This window comes from Chiloscyllium plagiosum, chromosome 19, assembly GCF_004010195.1.
Source record: "Chiloscyllium plagiosum isolate BGI_BamShark_2017 chromosome 19, ASM401019v2, whole genome shotgun sequence".
Classification (NCBI taxonomy): Eukaryota; Metazoa; Chordata; class Chondrichthyes; order Orectolobiformes; family Hemiscylliidae; genus Chiloscyllium; species Chiloscyllium plagiosum.
The window spans coordinates 71,562-87,469 of record NC_057728.1 but is presented as its reverse complement, the minus strand read 5'-3'; the positions used below and the strand labels follow the sequence as shown (position 1 = coordinate 87,469).

Genomic DNA, 15,908 nt, shown 5'->3' with positions numbered 1-15,908 from the left:
ACATATGCTTCCTTCTTTTTCTTAACCAAACCCTCAATTTCTTTAGTCATCCAGCATTCCCTGTACCTACCTGCCTTTCCTTTCACCCTGATAGGAATACACTTTCTCTGGATTCTCGTTATCTCATTTCTGAAGGCTTCCCATTTTCCAGCTGTCCCTTTACCTGCGAACATCAGCTTTCAAAAGTTCTTGCCTAATACCGTCAAAATTGGCCTTTCTCCAATTTAGAACTTTAACTTTTAGATCTGGTCTATCCTTTTCCATCACTATTTTAAAACTTTACATCAAAAAACTGATACTCACAGCAAAATACTCTTCTCTCCCTACATCACAAATATTATGGGATAGCTGTTTAAAACCAAAAGTTACTGGTACATGCAGAAGTCCATTACAATACTTCAAATTCACTGTTGCACCACTGAATAATTCATTCCAGTCGTCTGGAGCAAGCACATCATTGTATGGATCATCTTCATCTGAACTCTGAAGGGGAACATTATTTGATTTGTCATCGCTTCCATCTGACGATAAATTGTCATCCTCCGAACCATCTAAAGCATTAGAAATTCCACATTGTTTTGAAGGCTTTCACAATAATTTCAGTTTTCATCTCCTTCCAGGACTCAACAATCCACTTACATATAGTTGCAAGTAATGGAGCACATATGTGAAGCCTTTGTGAAGCTTTTTCTCCCCCCCCTTCTTGCATCCAAGGTCCCATTTCTTCTGTACTATCTTTAAAAAGTTTATAGATGCTAACATCCAGTGGCTGCACAGTCTTGTAAGGCCTCCAGGAATCATTGCAATGTCAGTATTGTTAGCTTTAATTTCTATGCTAACACGGGGGTTCAGTGGTTAACATTGCTGCCTCACAGCACCAGGGTCCCAGGATCGATTCCAGCCTAGGGGGACTGACTGTGTGGAGTTTGCATATTCTCCCCATGTCTGCGTGGGTTTCCTCCGGGTGCTCCGGTTTCCTCCCACGGTGACAAAGATGTGCAGGTTAGGTGGATTCCGTGCTAAATTGCCCTGTGTTGGGAGCATTAGTCAGAGGGAAATGGGCCTGGGTGGGTTACTCTTCGGAGGGTTGGTGTGGACAGGTTGGGCTGAAGGGCCTGTTTCCGCACTGTAGGATATCTAATCTAAATCTAATCTAAGCACTTCACTCTGTGTGATCTGAACATATCCCTAACCACTAAGCTTTTTTCCTTTCTTAGTCCATCTGGTCGCATATTCCAGACCTTCCGAAGCCAAGTCTTGCAGCGACCTTAATCACTCCACCCTTTTTCATGGGCAAGGACAACAAAGCCTTTTGGAAATTTCTGTTTGGGCAGAGTTTTCCATTTAAAAATCACCATAGGCTTTAACTTTGTTCCATCTGCCATACAACCAACATTGAATCAACTTCTTTCTGGCCAGTAGTCTTACCTAAAACAGTTTTTGCTCCAATCTTGTTCACAGTTCGGCTCCCTGGCACATCAGAGTTCTTTAGGGTTTTGTCTATGTTGCTGATGCATGAGAATCTCTACCCGTTTTTCTTCCGGCTTCTGATTTCAAAGCGTTGGAACCCTATTAACTTGTCATTAAGCTCTGCTGGTAGATGTTGAGCAATCTTGGTTTTCTGTTTTAGCACTAAATCATACCTTTTCAAATACCTACTGCACCATCCAGCACTGGCTTTGAAATCACTGACTCATTCATTTTTTGCTTCATTTTTGGCACGTATCCTTCTACATTGTCGAGTCACTGTGCTTCCATTCTGACAACACTGAATTACCCAGTCAGCAATCTTTTCTTCTAGTTGTGGCTTGTTCAACTTTGCTCAGTTGGCATACTTCTGTTTTGGCATAGACTTTTCCTCCAATCTCGGACACGTTTTTCAGGAACACAGAACTCCCTTGCAACTACGCTATTGTTGTTCTTCTCTGCAACTTCAATAACTTTTAGTTTGAACTGTGCTGTATATGTGTTTCTTTGTGATGCCATTTTGTCAGAAAAATGTGGGAGAGTTTTCCAAAAGTTCAGAACACAATTGTATGTGACACCTATTTCTGAGAAATTGAGGCAACAGTGGGAGGACAAGGTTGAGGGCTGCCACACTGTAGATACCGGTATTTGCATGCACAGGTCAAATATATGTAAATATTACATAATTTTATATACACTGTATATGTACAGTATGCATACAGTTATCAACAGTTTAACTATTTGAAAATTGTGTTGCGCAAATATAAACTGTTGCGTATAACATGTGATGACGCAGGTATTGAATCAAAAATGTGTGTTTGAATCAACAATGTGCAAATCATGCCCTCTACGGCTGTATATATGGTCAGGAAGAGACCCTTGAAAAACTAGAGTCAACTTAAAAAGGTATATGAAAAATACCAGAATTTCTGGCCAAGAACAGGCCTATACACAAGGTTGATCTGTACACAAGTATATGCAGTAGCTGTGCAATCTTCCGCATTGTCAGATAGATGCCATTCTTGCAGCTTTAATGGAACAGCTTGGCTAGGGGCACAGCAGGTTCTGGAGCACAAAGTTTTCAGTAACTGTTGCCAGAATGTTGTCAGATACCATAGCCTTTACAGTATCCAGTGTCTCCAGCCATTTTTTGATATCACATGGAACTAATCTAATTAGCTGAAGACTGGCATCCAGCATGTGGAGGACCTAAAGCCATAAGACCATAAGAGAAAGGAGCAGAATTAGGTCATTTGGATTATTAAGACTGTTCCACTATTTAATCATGCTGACATGTTTCTCAACTCCATTGTCCTGCCACCTTCCCATAACATTTGATTCCCCTATTAATCAAGAACCTAACTCTCTCTGTCCTAACAACATTCAATGTTGTTAGGACAGAGAGGTCTCCACAACCTTCTGTAGAAATGAGTTCCACATCTTGACCACCCTCTGGCTGAAAAAATGCCCTCTCATCTCAGTTCTAAAGGGTTGTCCTTTCACTGTAAAGCTGTGCCCTGAGGTCCTAGTCTCTCCTACTTGTGGAGGCATCTTCTCCATGTCCGTTCGATCCAGGCCTCTCAGTATTACATACGTTTCAATCAGATCCCCACCACATCCTTCTGAATTCCATTGAGTGCAGACCCAGTGTCCTCAACCGCCTCTCACATGACAAACATTTTATCCTTGGGATCATTCTTGTAAACCTTCTTTTGACCCAAGGCCAACACATCCTTTCTTAGGTGCAGGGCACAAATCCGTCCACAATATTCCAAACGCAGTCTGTGAATAGTCTTATACAGCCTCAGAAGTACATTTCTGCTCCTGTTTTCTAGCCTTCTTCAAATGAATGCTAACATTTCATTTGCCTCCTTCACTAACAACCTTAAGAAAAGGCTGAACTATGACTCCTAAGTCTTTTTATGCTTTAGATTTCCAAAGCCTTTCTCCATTTAGAAAATAGTATGGAATTCTATTTTTCCTACCAAATTGCATAACCTCACATTGTATTTCATCTGCTACTTCCTTGCCCACTCTCCTCACCTGTTCAAGTCCTTCTACAACTTCCCCACCTCCTCAACACTACCTGTCCTTCCACCTTTCTTTGTGTCATCTGCATACTTAGCAACAATGCCCTTAGTTGTACCAACCATATCTTTAATGTATGACATGATTAGTTGTGGTCTCAACACTGACCCCTGTGGAACTCCGCTTGTCACTGGCTGTAAACCTGAAAAAGACCCCTTTGTCCTCACTCTTTGGCTTCTGCCAGTCAGCCAATCCTCAGTTTATGCGAGTACCTTGCCTCGACCACCATTGACTTTTATTTGGTAGCCTCCTGTGCAGCACCTTGTCAAAGGCCTTCTGGAAATCCAAGTGGATCACATCCACTGGCTCCCTTTGTGTGACCTGCCCATTGTGCCTTCAAAGAATTGTAACAAGTTTGTCAGCACGACAAAGGTATGCTGATTCGGCTCTACTTTACTATGCACTTCCAAACACTCCCCATTCTCATCCTTGTTAGTGGACTGTATAACCTTATCAATGACCAAAATCAGGCCAACAGGCTTACATATTCCTGTCTTCTGCCTCTCTCTTTTTTTAAACAGGTGGTGTTACATTGGCAAAAAGAAAGAGCATTTCTCAGTCTTTTATCCAGTGAATGGCAATTGAGTGAAGTAGGACTAGTTCACCTGACACCTCCTGGCTACCTCCACAGAGCAAGCCAATCTTCAGCGAGCTAGCTTGCCCACCCCATAACACAGTCCCCTCCCACACCGTTTTCACAAAGTCTGGCAAGTGTTCTCTCTCCAGGTGCTTTCCAATACTTTCTACATGATTATCATTTGCTGCACAGATTTTTGCACATGCTGCTGAAGTTTTTTTTGCCAATTAGAATGAATTGGTGTATTCTGGTTCACAATTCTTCCACTGTGAACACTTGTTCTTTGTCTACCTTGTCTATACCACTCGCTATGTTGAGCACCTTCATCAAATCTCCACTCAACCTTCCCTTCTTGAAGGAAAACAGCCTCACCTTCTCCAATCTATCCACATAACTGAAGTCTTCCGTCCCGAAAAACTGTTTTTGTGGATCCTTTCTGCACTCCTTCCCATGGTTTGACTTTTTTTTTCTAAAGAGTTGGACATCAAGGCTAAACCAGCATATTTTGTGCAATATTAATAACTGTGATAACTATCTTTGGGACAGTCAAATCAAATATGGGACAAAGTGAGCTTGGGTGTTAGTATTGACAATATAATGAACTTTTTGAAGCTGGAATTTTCTTTTTCAGAATTGCTAACCCACCTCTGATGAAGTGACTGTCATTGCTTCCCTTGAGATGTTCAATTAATTCAAAAGTTGCACTTTTGAACCTAAAACGAACCATGGAACTTCTATCTGCTGTGAAACAAAAAGGTTGACCAAAATAAGGCCAAATGAGTGACAGGTCTGAAGACACAGCTGATACAAGTCCTTTTGATGAAAACTGCAAATGTCAATGCAATTTGAATGAACTCTAGTATCCTCTGTTAATTAAGAGCCTCTGGAGGAGGCTAAGATGGATCATCCACTTGGCATTTCTGGCTGACGATTGTTTGAATTCTCAGCCATCACTGAAGACAGATATTTGTGGAACCACCTCCTCCAGTGAGTTGTTTAATTGCCCACCACCATTCACGATTGAATGTGGCAGGACTGCAGAGTCATAGAGTTAGACTGCATGGAAGCAGACCCTTTGGTCCAAGTCACCTGCACTGACTAGATATCCTAACTTGATCTAGTCCCATTTGCCAGCGTTTGGCCTATGTCTCTTTAAACCCTTCCTATCAGGTTAGATTCCCTACAGTGTGGAAATAGGCCATTCGGCCCGACAGGTCCACACTGATCCTCTGAAGAATAACCCATCCAGACACATTCCCTACATTTATCCCTAACTAATGCACCTAACACTAAGGACAATTTAGCATGGGCAGTTCACCTAAACTGCATATCTTTGGATTGTGGGAGGAAACCCAGAGGAAACCAACGTAGACACAGGGAGAATGTGCGAACTCCACACAGACAGTCGCCCGAGGCTGGAACTGAACCCAGGTCCCCGGTGCTGTGAGGCAGCAGTGCTAACCACTGAGCCACCGTGTCACCCTCAAAGACATCTGGATTGGTATATTCTTATTAATATTCTTTTAATTATACCTGCCTCCACTACCTGCTCTGGCACCCCTCAGGTCCGTTTTAAATCTTTCCCCTCTTATCTTAAAACTGCACCCTTTAGTTTTGGACTCCCCTACCCTGGGAAAAAGAAGTTGGCTATTCATCCTATCCATGGCCCACATGACCTTATAAACCTCTATAAAACTCAGCCTCCAACGCTTCAGGGAAAAAAAGTCCCAACCTATTCAAACTCTTCGTTTAGTTCAACCCCTCCAATCCATTAAATCTAATATGGAAATATTTCGCTTTCTATAATTCTGGTACCATTCTAAAACACTTGCATGCTTCAGCAGATCTTAGATCTTGTTAGACCTTGTTTCCTGATGAAGGGCTTATGCCCGAAATGTCGATTCTCCTGCTCCTCGGACATTGTCTGACCTGATATGCTTTTCCAACACCACATTCTCAACTCTTGTTAGATCTTGTCAACTTCTTTCCATATTCCTTACCTCTAAATGTATAACATTTTCTCTCTTTTAAATTGCAATAGCTCACACTATTCACTCTATTATTACACTTATGCCATGTTAAAACAGTTGACATTGTGCATTCCTATGATAACATACCCAGGGAGGTCTAACTGTGATTAGTTGTCTTTTATTACAAGAAAAGCAAGGAATCAAAACGTTCAACCATTTCCAGGTTTTCTGGCATAGTATGTGAGGGTCTGAACTTAATTCTGAAAGTGTTTTGCTTTGACCTTAGGAGCGTTCTGATAAAACAGTGAAGCGTCTTCAACTAATGACACAACGATATGAGGCCCTAGAGAAGCGACGAGGGATGGAAGTAGAAGGCTTTAAAAATGACATCAAACTGCTGCGACAGCGGCTGAAGGATGTGGAGAGGCAGCTGTTCAAGGTGAGCTGAAGCATTAACAACCCCCTGGATTACATTGGGTCTTTCCATTTTGACTCAAGACCCAACTTGATCATGATTTGTTCTGAAGTCACTGCCAATTTCACTGCTTTTAATATTACTCAGTGCATTTACCCATTCAGTCGCCAGGTGACATTGTTGGATAAAACACAAGACTCGTTTCAAGTGCTCAGACAAACCATGAGTCAAGTAGCAATCCAGTCAGGGACTGGTGAATAGCAAGGTGCAAGATTCAAGAAGCATTCTGTCCGCAAGTTAGAGTGTGTGTGTGTAGGTGGGGTACTGCGAGTAGGGGTGTTTTGGTGTAGAGGGAATGGTGTGCAGATTGGGTATGGGGGAGTGGCGGGAGATGGGATATCACTGGGCAGTGTATAGGTGGGGAAGAGGGACCAGTGTTTTGTGACCCTTTTATTGTTCTTTGTATTTGTCAGGACTAATGTAATTGCAACTTAGTATACTTTTTTTTCTTTTATACTGTATTATGGCAAGGCGATGCCATCATGCTATCATTGGCAGACTATTAATCTGGAAACTAAACAAATGCTCTGGGAATCTGGGTTTAAATCCCTCCATGGGTGGTGGTCTGGGATGGTGTCAATCTTCTTGAGTGTTTTCAGAGCTGCACCCATTCAGGCAAGTGGGGAGTATTCCATTACACTCCTGACTTGTGCCTTGTCGATGGTGGAAAGCCAGGTGGGTTTTTCTGACAGTCGACAATATTTTCATGGTCATCAGTGGATTCTTAATTCCAGATTTTTAAAATTGAATTCAAATTTCACCATCTGCGGCAGAATTCAAGCCTGGGCCCCCAGAACGTTAGCTGAATTTCTGGATTAATAGTTAGGTGATAGTATCTCTTGGCTATTGGATCCTTTAATTGTATTGTGTCATTATATAGAAGTCAGCTTAAATCTACAACATCTATAATGTTAGTAGCTGTTCCTTTTTAAACACAAAGCTGAACTTTATCATGCTATGTTTGTGTTGAGTAAATGTTCATGGACAATTGGACTGTGATCCGTGGAGCTTCCAAGTCTAAATCAAATGTTCTTGCCCCTTTGGTGGATCGAGTATATTTTTTTGTTGCATGAAACCATCCTTGTCATGAGAAATTCACCAACTCTCTAACGTTTAAAGGGTCTGTTCCTCCCAGTCTATATGAAATTTTAGGTCCCTTTTAAAACCACCAAACTTTTATTTGTGTTTGTTCCTTCTCTGTGTTTGTTCCTTCCCTGTGTTTATCTGTCATGGTAGCACAATGGTGAGCACTGCTGCCTCACAGAACAAGGATCCTGGATTCAATCCCACCCTCAGGCGGTCGTGTAAACCCCACGCAGACATTCTCCCTGTGTCTGTGTGTGTTTCTTCCGGGTGCTCCGGTTTCTTCCCACGGTTCAAAGATGTGCAGGTAAGGTGTATTGGCCATGCTAAATTGCCCATAATGTCCAGGGATGTGCAGTCTAGGTGGATTAACCATGGGAAATGCAGGGTTCCAGGGATAGGATAGAGAATGAGTCTGGGTGGGCTGCTTTGGACTCAATGGGCCAAATGATTTGCTTCCACCATGTAGGGATTTCATGATTCTATCCCTCCTTCACGCTTGGTATTAGGGTGTCCATCGATAGCTCCAAGTAGTATTTTAAAAACCTCTATTTCCTAATTCAACCCACAAAGAAACCTCTATCCCAATAATTTTGTCCTCTTTTTACATTGAAATTGTTTCATGCTTAATTATGAAGGTTTTTGCATCTACTGTGGGCTCAATTGGTCACAGACTCACCTGTAAGTCAGACCAATTTGATGACTTGGAGAACAAAATCAAAACAGACATCTCAATGCAGTACAAAAGGAGTGCTGCACTGCTGGAGATGCTATCTTTTGGATGAGACATTAAACAGAGACCATGCCTGCCCTCTAAGGTAGGTATAAAAGATCCCATGGCTCTCTTTCAAACGAGCTGGAGAATTGATCTTTGGTGTCCTCACCAATATTCAGCACCTCAAAAGCAGAGCATGTGACTTTTGCTGTTTCTGAGAGATTGTTTTGTCTGTTACAACGTGGAAAACTCTTTCAAAGTATTTCATTGCCAAATGCTTTCAAAAATCTGATGATCGTGAAAAGTGATTTTTGGTTCCCGTCTTTCCTTTCCGCTTTTGACTTTTACTCCTCTTCTCTGCCCTAACTCTATAACCTGATCTCTTGATTGCCTTGCAACCATATCTCAGAAATGGCTACTAAATTAAGCACACCAACTCCAATTGAAGTCGACAATTCATTCAAGTTCCCCCTTAAACTGCATACCGAATATATGAGATGACAAACCTGTCCTTCATACACATAGTTGTTCTATAACATGGCTCAGTAGTTGTGAATGGTGGCTCAGTGGTTAGCATTGCTGCCTCACAGTTCCCCAGGGACTCGGGTTCTATTCCGGCCTTGGGCGACTGTCTGTCTGTGTGGAGTTTGATCATTCTTCCCATGTTTGCGTGGGTTTCATCTGGGTGCTCCGGTTCCCTCCCACAGTCCAAAGATATTGGCCATGCTAAATTGCCCATAGTATTCAGGGATGTGTAGGTTCAGTGAATTCGTCAGGGTTAAATGTACAGTAATTGGGTAGGGGAATGGGTCTGGGTGGGTTACTCTTTGAATGGTCTGTGTGGACTTGTTGGGCTAAATGGCTTGTTTCCACATTGTAGGGATTCTATAACATGGTAGTTGCATTCCTGTGCAACACAATGTTAAAAAAAATCGCGCAACACGAATAACGGGAAAAACCAGGTTAAGGGCAAACCAGGAAAAGTATCAGTAAAGATCAAAACAAAACAAAAATAGTAGCCTAACACAAACTATAGCACAGTCTAAGTAAATTGTTGAATCATATATTTTAATGAAATAATACAGTAAATTTGACATTTTAACACAACAGTCACTGACTACAGGAGAAAGTGAGGTCTGCAGATGCTGGAGATCAGAGCTGAAAATGTGTTGCTGGAAAAGCGCAGCAGGTCAGGCAGCATCCAGGGAACAGGAGAATCGACGTTTCGGGCATAAGTCCTGAAGAAGGGCTCTGTTCTCCTGTTCCCTGGATGCTGCTTGACCTGCTGCGCTTTTCCAGCAACACATTTTCAGTCACTGACTACAGCACAGTACCGTTTACGAACCTCTGCATCAGAAAGTGCTTGAGCTGACTGAACACATGGTACCGATGTGGAAGTCCAGTCCTTAAGATTTTCCCCCAGTTTGAAATAAAGTACCTTCTAAATGTAGACCTACAATTCCCAGTTTCAGGCTAAGCTCCAAGGTTTGCAGAGCTCATCATATTCCTGTTTTAGCTGAACACACTACATTTGCATTTTGCGGACAGAGGATCATGAGGCTGGGTGTTGCTGTTCAGGTAGTGCCTGGATGGAATTGCGTAACAACAAACAAGAGTTCGCTTTATATTATTTTTAAAAATTAGCAATTCCCAAATCGCATGTAATAAATGCGCATTTTGGTGAACTACCTGTATTTAATATTTTATATCCATATATATTATTGATATCTTCTGGTTTATGTCATGAGGGTGCATGAAGAGACTCCAAACTATCTATAGGTGGTTTATTATATGATTTAGCACTGTGTATTGATGGAATATAAGAGATTCAGCTGTGCATCACTGGGTTACACCAAAGGGGTTCTGATTTGTGTTCAGATGAGGCTCTGTCATTTTGATAAAATATTGGCTTGAGGACAGTGAACAGTGCAACAAGGTAAATGGTTACTTTTCAGACTGGAGAAGGATAGACAGTGGAGTTTCAGAGTGTCAGTGCTGACACTGCTACATTTTTAAGATACATGAAAGACTTAGATTAAAGGTTAAAATTTCAAAATTTGCCAAGGATGCCATAGCAAATAGTGAAGGTATAAACAGACAAGTGGAAAATGGAATTTAATGGAGACAGGTATGAAGTGATGGCTTTTAGTGGATCAGGAAGAGGTAAGGTCATAGATGCAGGTACAGACTACCTGTAAGTCAATGTGCTTAAATCTTTGAAGGTGGCATGACATATTGAGAAAGTAGTTAGCAAATCATAGGGAATCATGAGCATCACAAATAGAGGCATTTAGTACAAAAACAGGGAATGTACTCTAATTTTTTATAAAGCTTTAGTAAGGCCAATTTTGTTCACCACACTTTAGGAAGGATGCAACAGTCCTTGAGAGAATGTAGAGGACATTTACTACAATGTTTCCAGTGATGATGGATTTTAGCTCCAGGGGTAGATTAGAAAAGCTAAGGATTTTCTCCTTGGAGCAAAGGGAATTGAGGGGAGATTTAACAGAGACATACAAGATTATGATAAATGTAAATAAAATAAACAGAGGCTGTTCCCATAATTTTTTGTTTATTTCATTCAGGCAGGTGGACTTTGTTACTATATATTGCCCAGCTCATTGTCATTGTCATTGAGAAGGTGGTGAGTTATGTTCTTGAACCACTGCAGCCTTTTTGGTTTAGGGCACTCAATGCTGTAGGGAGGGAGTTCCAGGGTTTTGACTGAGTGACAGTGAGGAAACAGCAATCTGTTTCCAACTTAAGTTGATGAATGGATGGACGAGAACTTGCAGCTGATAATGTTCTGGTGAATCTGCTGCCATTGTCCTTCTAGATGGTAGAAGTCATGAGTTTGGAAGATGCTTTCTAATCAGCCTTGGTGAATTTCCAGTGTGCTTTGTTTGATCAGTCAAGATTTGCAGTGTTTGATTAAGTCAATGTTAAAGGTAGGGAATGGATACCAATCAAGTGGTTTGTTTTGGCATGGATGGTTTCAAACTGTTGCAATTGTGCTTGTCCAGGAAAATGGGGAGTATTCCATCACTCTCCTATCTTGTGCCTTGAAGATGACGGAGCGAAGAGGTGAGTTACTGAATGCAAGACTCCTAGTCTCTGACCTCTTCTGCAGCCACTTCATTTTTTTTTTGGTGAGTCCAGTTCAGTACCTAGTCAAATAGTATTCCCCAAGATGTTGATTAAAGGGGATTCGGTGATGATAATGTCATTGAATGTCAAGGGGCACAGAATTGAGGTTTTCAACTGTGACAAGAAGTACAGCAAGTTAGAACTGATGTACCCTCTTGAACAGGGACATGATTCTTATATACTGCTCAAATAGTTTCAAAAATCAAAGCCTAAAAGTTAACTTTACTGCATGGTGAAGGGAAACTAAAGCTACAGAACACAATAGATTGAGAAAAGCAAAGATTTGATTATCATCCAGGAATAGAGTCATAGAGAATGAATTAAATTTTCTGCTATCTCAATACTGGTTATTTGTATGTCTTTGCCAATCATACCAAAATTCTCCCTCAACTGAGAAGTAGAAAAGCTGACTTTTGTTCTTCCCCTGTTATTTCCAAGCTTCTGTAATTTTGATAACCTAACTCTCTCTCATTTCAGTGTGCATTTCTTATTCAGATGATTGATCCACTCTCTCCTTGACTCAGCATCATTGCTTTCTTTCAGCTGAAGTATAGTTTATATTATATTTTTACCTTCTCTCTGCAGGTAACACTTGGAATCGGGCCTGACCAGGATCTTGCTATCCTTCATGAGGTGCGTCGAACAGTCAGTCAGTCAAGGCAGATCCAAGGAGAGCTCAAGAATCTGAAGGCCAAGATTTATGGCTTAGAAAGTCAGTTGCGATTTGGCTAACATTTTCTCATCGAGTGTTCACCACATTGTTTAAGTGTGGGGTCTGATTGTGTCAGTAGCATGTGATCCACCATAGGGTATGATTTATTTATCACCAAATAACATAATGTGTTTCTGCCAGAGTTGCTGCGAGTTGTTCTACTTTGTTTCTTCAGAGTGAAGGATGGCTCACATTGAATGGTTAGTCAAGCTTGTTAAACTTCACTCAGTTTCTTTTTGTTTCTTCTTTTGTCAATTCCTGTAAGAGTAGTGGGGATGGAAGCAATTTTTCAGGACATCCAATGGAGATACTTTGATTTTCCCTGAACTATAAATCTCCACAAGTCTAAAACAAAGGTCTGGCAGATTTTGGAGAGAGAAAGCAAGAGAGAGAAAAATCAAGGAAGCACTTCAAGTTCAATATGACATTCTGCAGGTTCTGGTCTGAAAATGGTAATTGTTTCCCTCCTTCCACAGATGCTGCCAGACTAGTTGAGATTTTCCAGCACCACTGTTTTTATTTCTGATTGCCATTATATGTAATATTTTGCATTTGTTTGCAGCACTCTTGCGCATTCAAAAGAGATGCTTGGTGTGATGATCTGTTTCAGTTTTTGTGTTTGTTAATTTGAGATTTCTTTGATTTGCTTGATGGTGTTACAGGTTTAGTTTCAAGGCAGCTGACCTTAACACAATGTGGTACAGAGGCTTCAGACTCCTGGTGTATCAGCATCCTGTTCACATTGGGTTGGAGCGGCCAGCTGTTGGTGTGTGAGGTTGGAGCGGCCAGCTGTTGGTGTGTGGGGTTGGAGCGGCCAGCTGTTGGTGTGTGGGGTTGGAGCGGCCAGCTGTCTGTGTGTGGGGTTGGAGCGGCCAGCTGTCTGTGTGTGGGGTTGGAGCGGCCAAGCCAGCTGTCTGTGTGGAGGGCTGGTGCAGGACTCCAGTTTCTATGATGAATAGTATGAGTTACAAGTTCCAGAATACTGAATATAGTTCAGTCACTAAAATGTTCCTGTTCTGATGAAGTAGTTCAGCCCAGATTGGAAATTGAGGTTACTCTTCAATATGTGTGACTTAACATCACATTGGAGTAAATGCATTCATCCACTCAATGAGAAAGGCAATTGTCCATTTAACAAAAAGTATCACTTAAGAACCACTCAATTGTCAAAGCAGCATCTGTTTTGTAACAGAACTTGCTGATTGATTGGTGCGCAAACCTTTCATATTATGTTAGGAGCAGCACAAAGAAGGGGCTATCTCTGCATTGGAGTTTTCTCATCTCACACCTTGAACAGGAGCACAGGCTTATAAGGCCTCAAGTGGCACTCTGAAGCATAGTACAGAGTGAAATACTACTCTGCGCCTATCAAGTCTCCATCTCAGTAAATTTTGAAGGAAAGGGTGATATTTTCTGATAAAATGCATATGCTGGAAATTTCCATTTACGTGTGCAGAAAAGGTGTCTTGGGAAGTGACACTGTACCCACGGTGCTAATTTGATTGAAAGCCATTTTAGTATACAGAGGAACCTCGATCGTGCAGCATTCAATTAACCGAATTTTGGATTATCTGAACAAGATCGCAAGGTCCCAATGCTTGGCTAACTATGTTATCCAGCATTCGATTATCCGACATTCGATTAACTGAATAAAATACTCCCCACCAGTGTCCTTCGGATATTTGAGGGTCCTCTGTATATGATGATGGAAGCCACAGTTCACCTCAGAATTGTGTTGTCAGAATTTAATTGATTTCAGTTGAAATGTATGTAATAGACTGGATGCAGCTTTGCGATTGTGTTTGTAAATTTGAGGGAGCTGAATATCTATTTGGCAAGTGAAGCCGATTTGGGGGTAAAGTTTGGTGCATGCTCCAGAGTATGGACTTGACACAATGCTTTTCTTATCCCATATTATTGCTATGTTGTGAATTATGTGATCTTATGGTGTGATCGCACGGTCATTGTGGCTTAACTGTTGCTACTTCTCTCAGGACAAAGGTTTGTTGTTTGAGTTTATAGCCTGGCTGACATTGCATTATTGAAGTTGTCCACAAAAATGAGACCTTGAGTATGATCCCAACGTTTTTGTTCCGGTGGATGCAAAAAAACTCCGGTGGATGCAAAAAACTACTCAAAAATAAGTAGTCCTCCTGCTTTGGAAGTAAAAACCAACACACCAGCTTTTGAAAAATTCATTCTTCATCTTATTGCTATTTTCACAAATCTTTGTGTGCAAGGTCTGTTTTCCAAGTTAATTTGAAAAGTGATTCATTTTGTGTTTTCTTTGGTTCATTGAAAGGTACTGTATATAACTGTAACTTCATTCTTTATTTTAATATATAGTTTTAGAGTTTCAAATAAAGATTTTTTTAAGCTTATTTGTGATTTTAAAACTCATTTCAGGATTTTACATCTTACACTCAACTCCCTATATTTTATTAAGTTTGATGCTTTTGTTATCTCAAAAATAAACTCAAGACATTTCAGTTTGATTAGGATTGCAAGCCTGACGCCCCTCAGCCTCTTTTGATACATAAAGGCCTTTAAAGTCTGTATTGGTCAACTGATCATCTACCTGAAACTTAGTGTATGAGGGAGCCATTCAGGACACATTCTAATTGATGCCTAACCAAAGCCTTGTACATGCCTGTATATTTGATATTATATATCTAATTGGCCTAGAATTACAAGCTAATGCACCAAATGTAGAGTAATTCATTCATTCACTGGAAACAACAGATGCTAGAGATCGCAGCCGGTCATGCAGCATCCGTGGAGGGAGAGCAAGCTAACGTTTTGAGTCTAGGTGACTCTTGTCAGAGCTGAAGTGAAGTGTGGAGGACACAGTATTTATGTTGTAGTTTTGTGGTGGGGGGGAGGGGAGATGCAGGTGGGTAAAGAGTACTGTTGGAAAAAACGATGTTGATAGTTCAGATGAAGTGATTGGAATGTGAGAATAGCAGAACAATGGTGTGTCTAACTTGAAAGGACAGACATTCGGATGTCCTTGGTTCACAATTTGAAGGTGTGGAACTCAAGTTCAGAAGGCTGTAAATGAGTTGTTGTTCCTCCAGTGAATCACAGTGCAACTGGAGCATTGCAGCATGCCAAAGCAGGCATGTTGGCGTGTGAGCAGGACGCAGTGTTAAAATGACCAGCTAGAAAGGTCATGATTATGCTTGCAGACAGACTAAAGGTGTTTCTCAAAGTGGTCATCCAGTCTGCGTTGGGTTTCTCAAACGCAGAGTAGGCCACACTGGATGCAGGGAACACAATCCACAAGACTGGAGGTGGTACAGGTGAAATGCTTCACCTAAAAAGACTGTTTAGGCCCATGGATGGTGAGCAGGGACGAGATGAAGAGGCAGGTGTTGCACCTTCTGCGGTTACATGGGAAGGTGCTGTGGGAAGCGTGGTTGGTTTTGTTGAATGTGGAATGGATTTGGGTATCCTGGAGGAAACTATCCCTGCGAAAGGCAGGTGGGGTGAGTAAGTGGTGGCATTGTGCTGGAGTTGTCTGAAATCATGGTGAATGATCCTTTGATTGCGGAGGCAGGTGGGATGAAAAGTGAGGCCAAGAGGAACCTACTCATGCTGTTGTGAGTGATTGGAATGGGGCCAGGGCAGAAGCACAGGTGAAAGATCAGCTGCTATTGAGGGCCCTGTCAACC

The 15,908-nt window shown here is 41.5% G+C and overlaps 1 protein-coding gene across 2 annotated transcripts in view; it reads left to right on the top strand.

The window, feature by feature from the left end:
- The window catches only part of ccdc77 (coiled-coil domain containing 77), a 71,949-nt gene extending 57,334 nt beyond the window's left edge, over window positions 1-14,615 (top strand). For both annotated transcript variants that reach the window (XM_043708904.1, XM_043708903.1), the window contains exons 10-11: window positions 6,389-6,541; window positions 12,108-14,615. In XM_043708904.1, coding sequence (XP_043564839.1) covers window positions 6,389-6,541; window positions 12,108-12,254 — 300 coding nt within the window. In that variant the 3' untranslated portion in view covers window positions 12,255-14,615. The remainder of the gene's footprint in view (window positions 1-6,388; window positions 6,542-12,107) is intronic.
- Window positions 14,616-15,908: the final 1,293 nt, after the last annotated feature.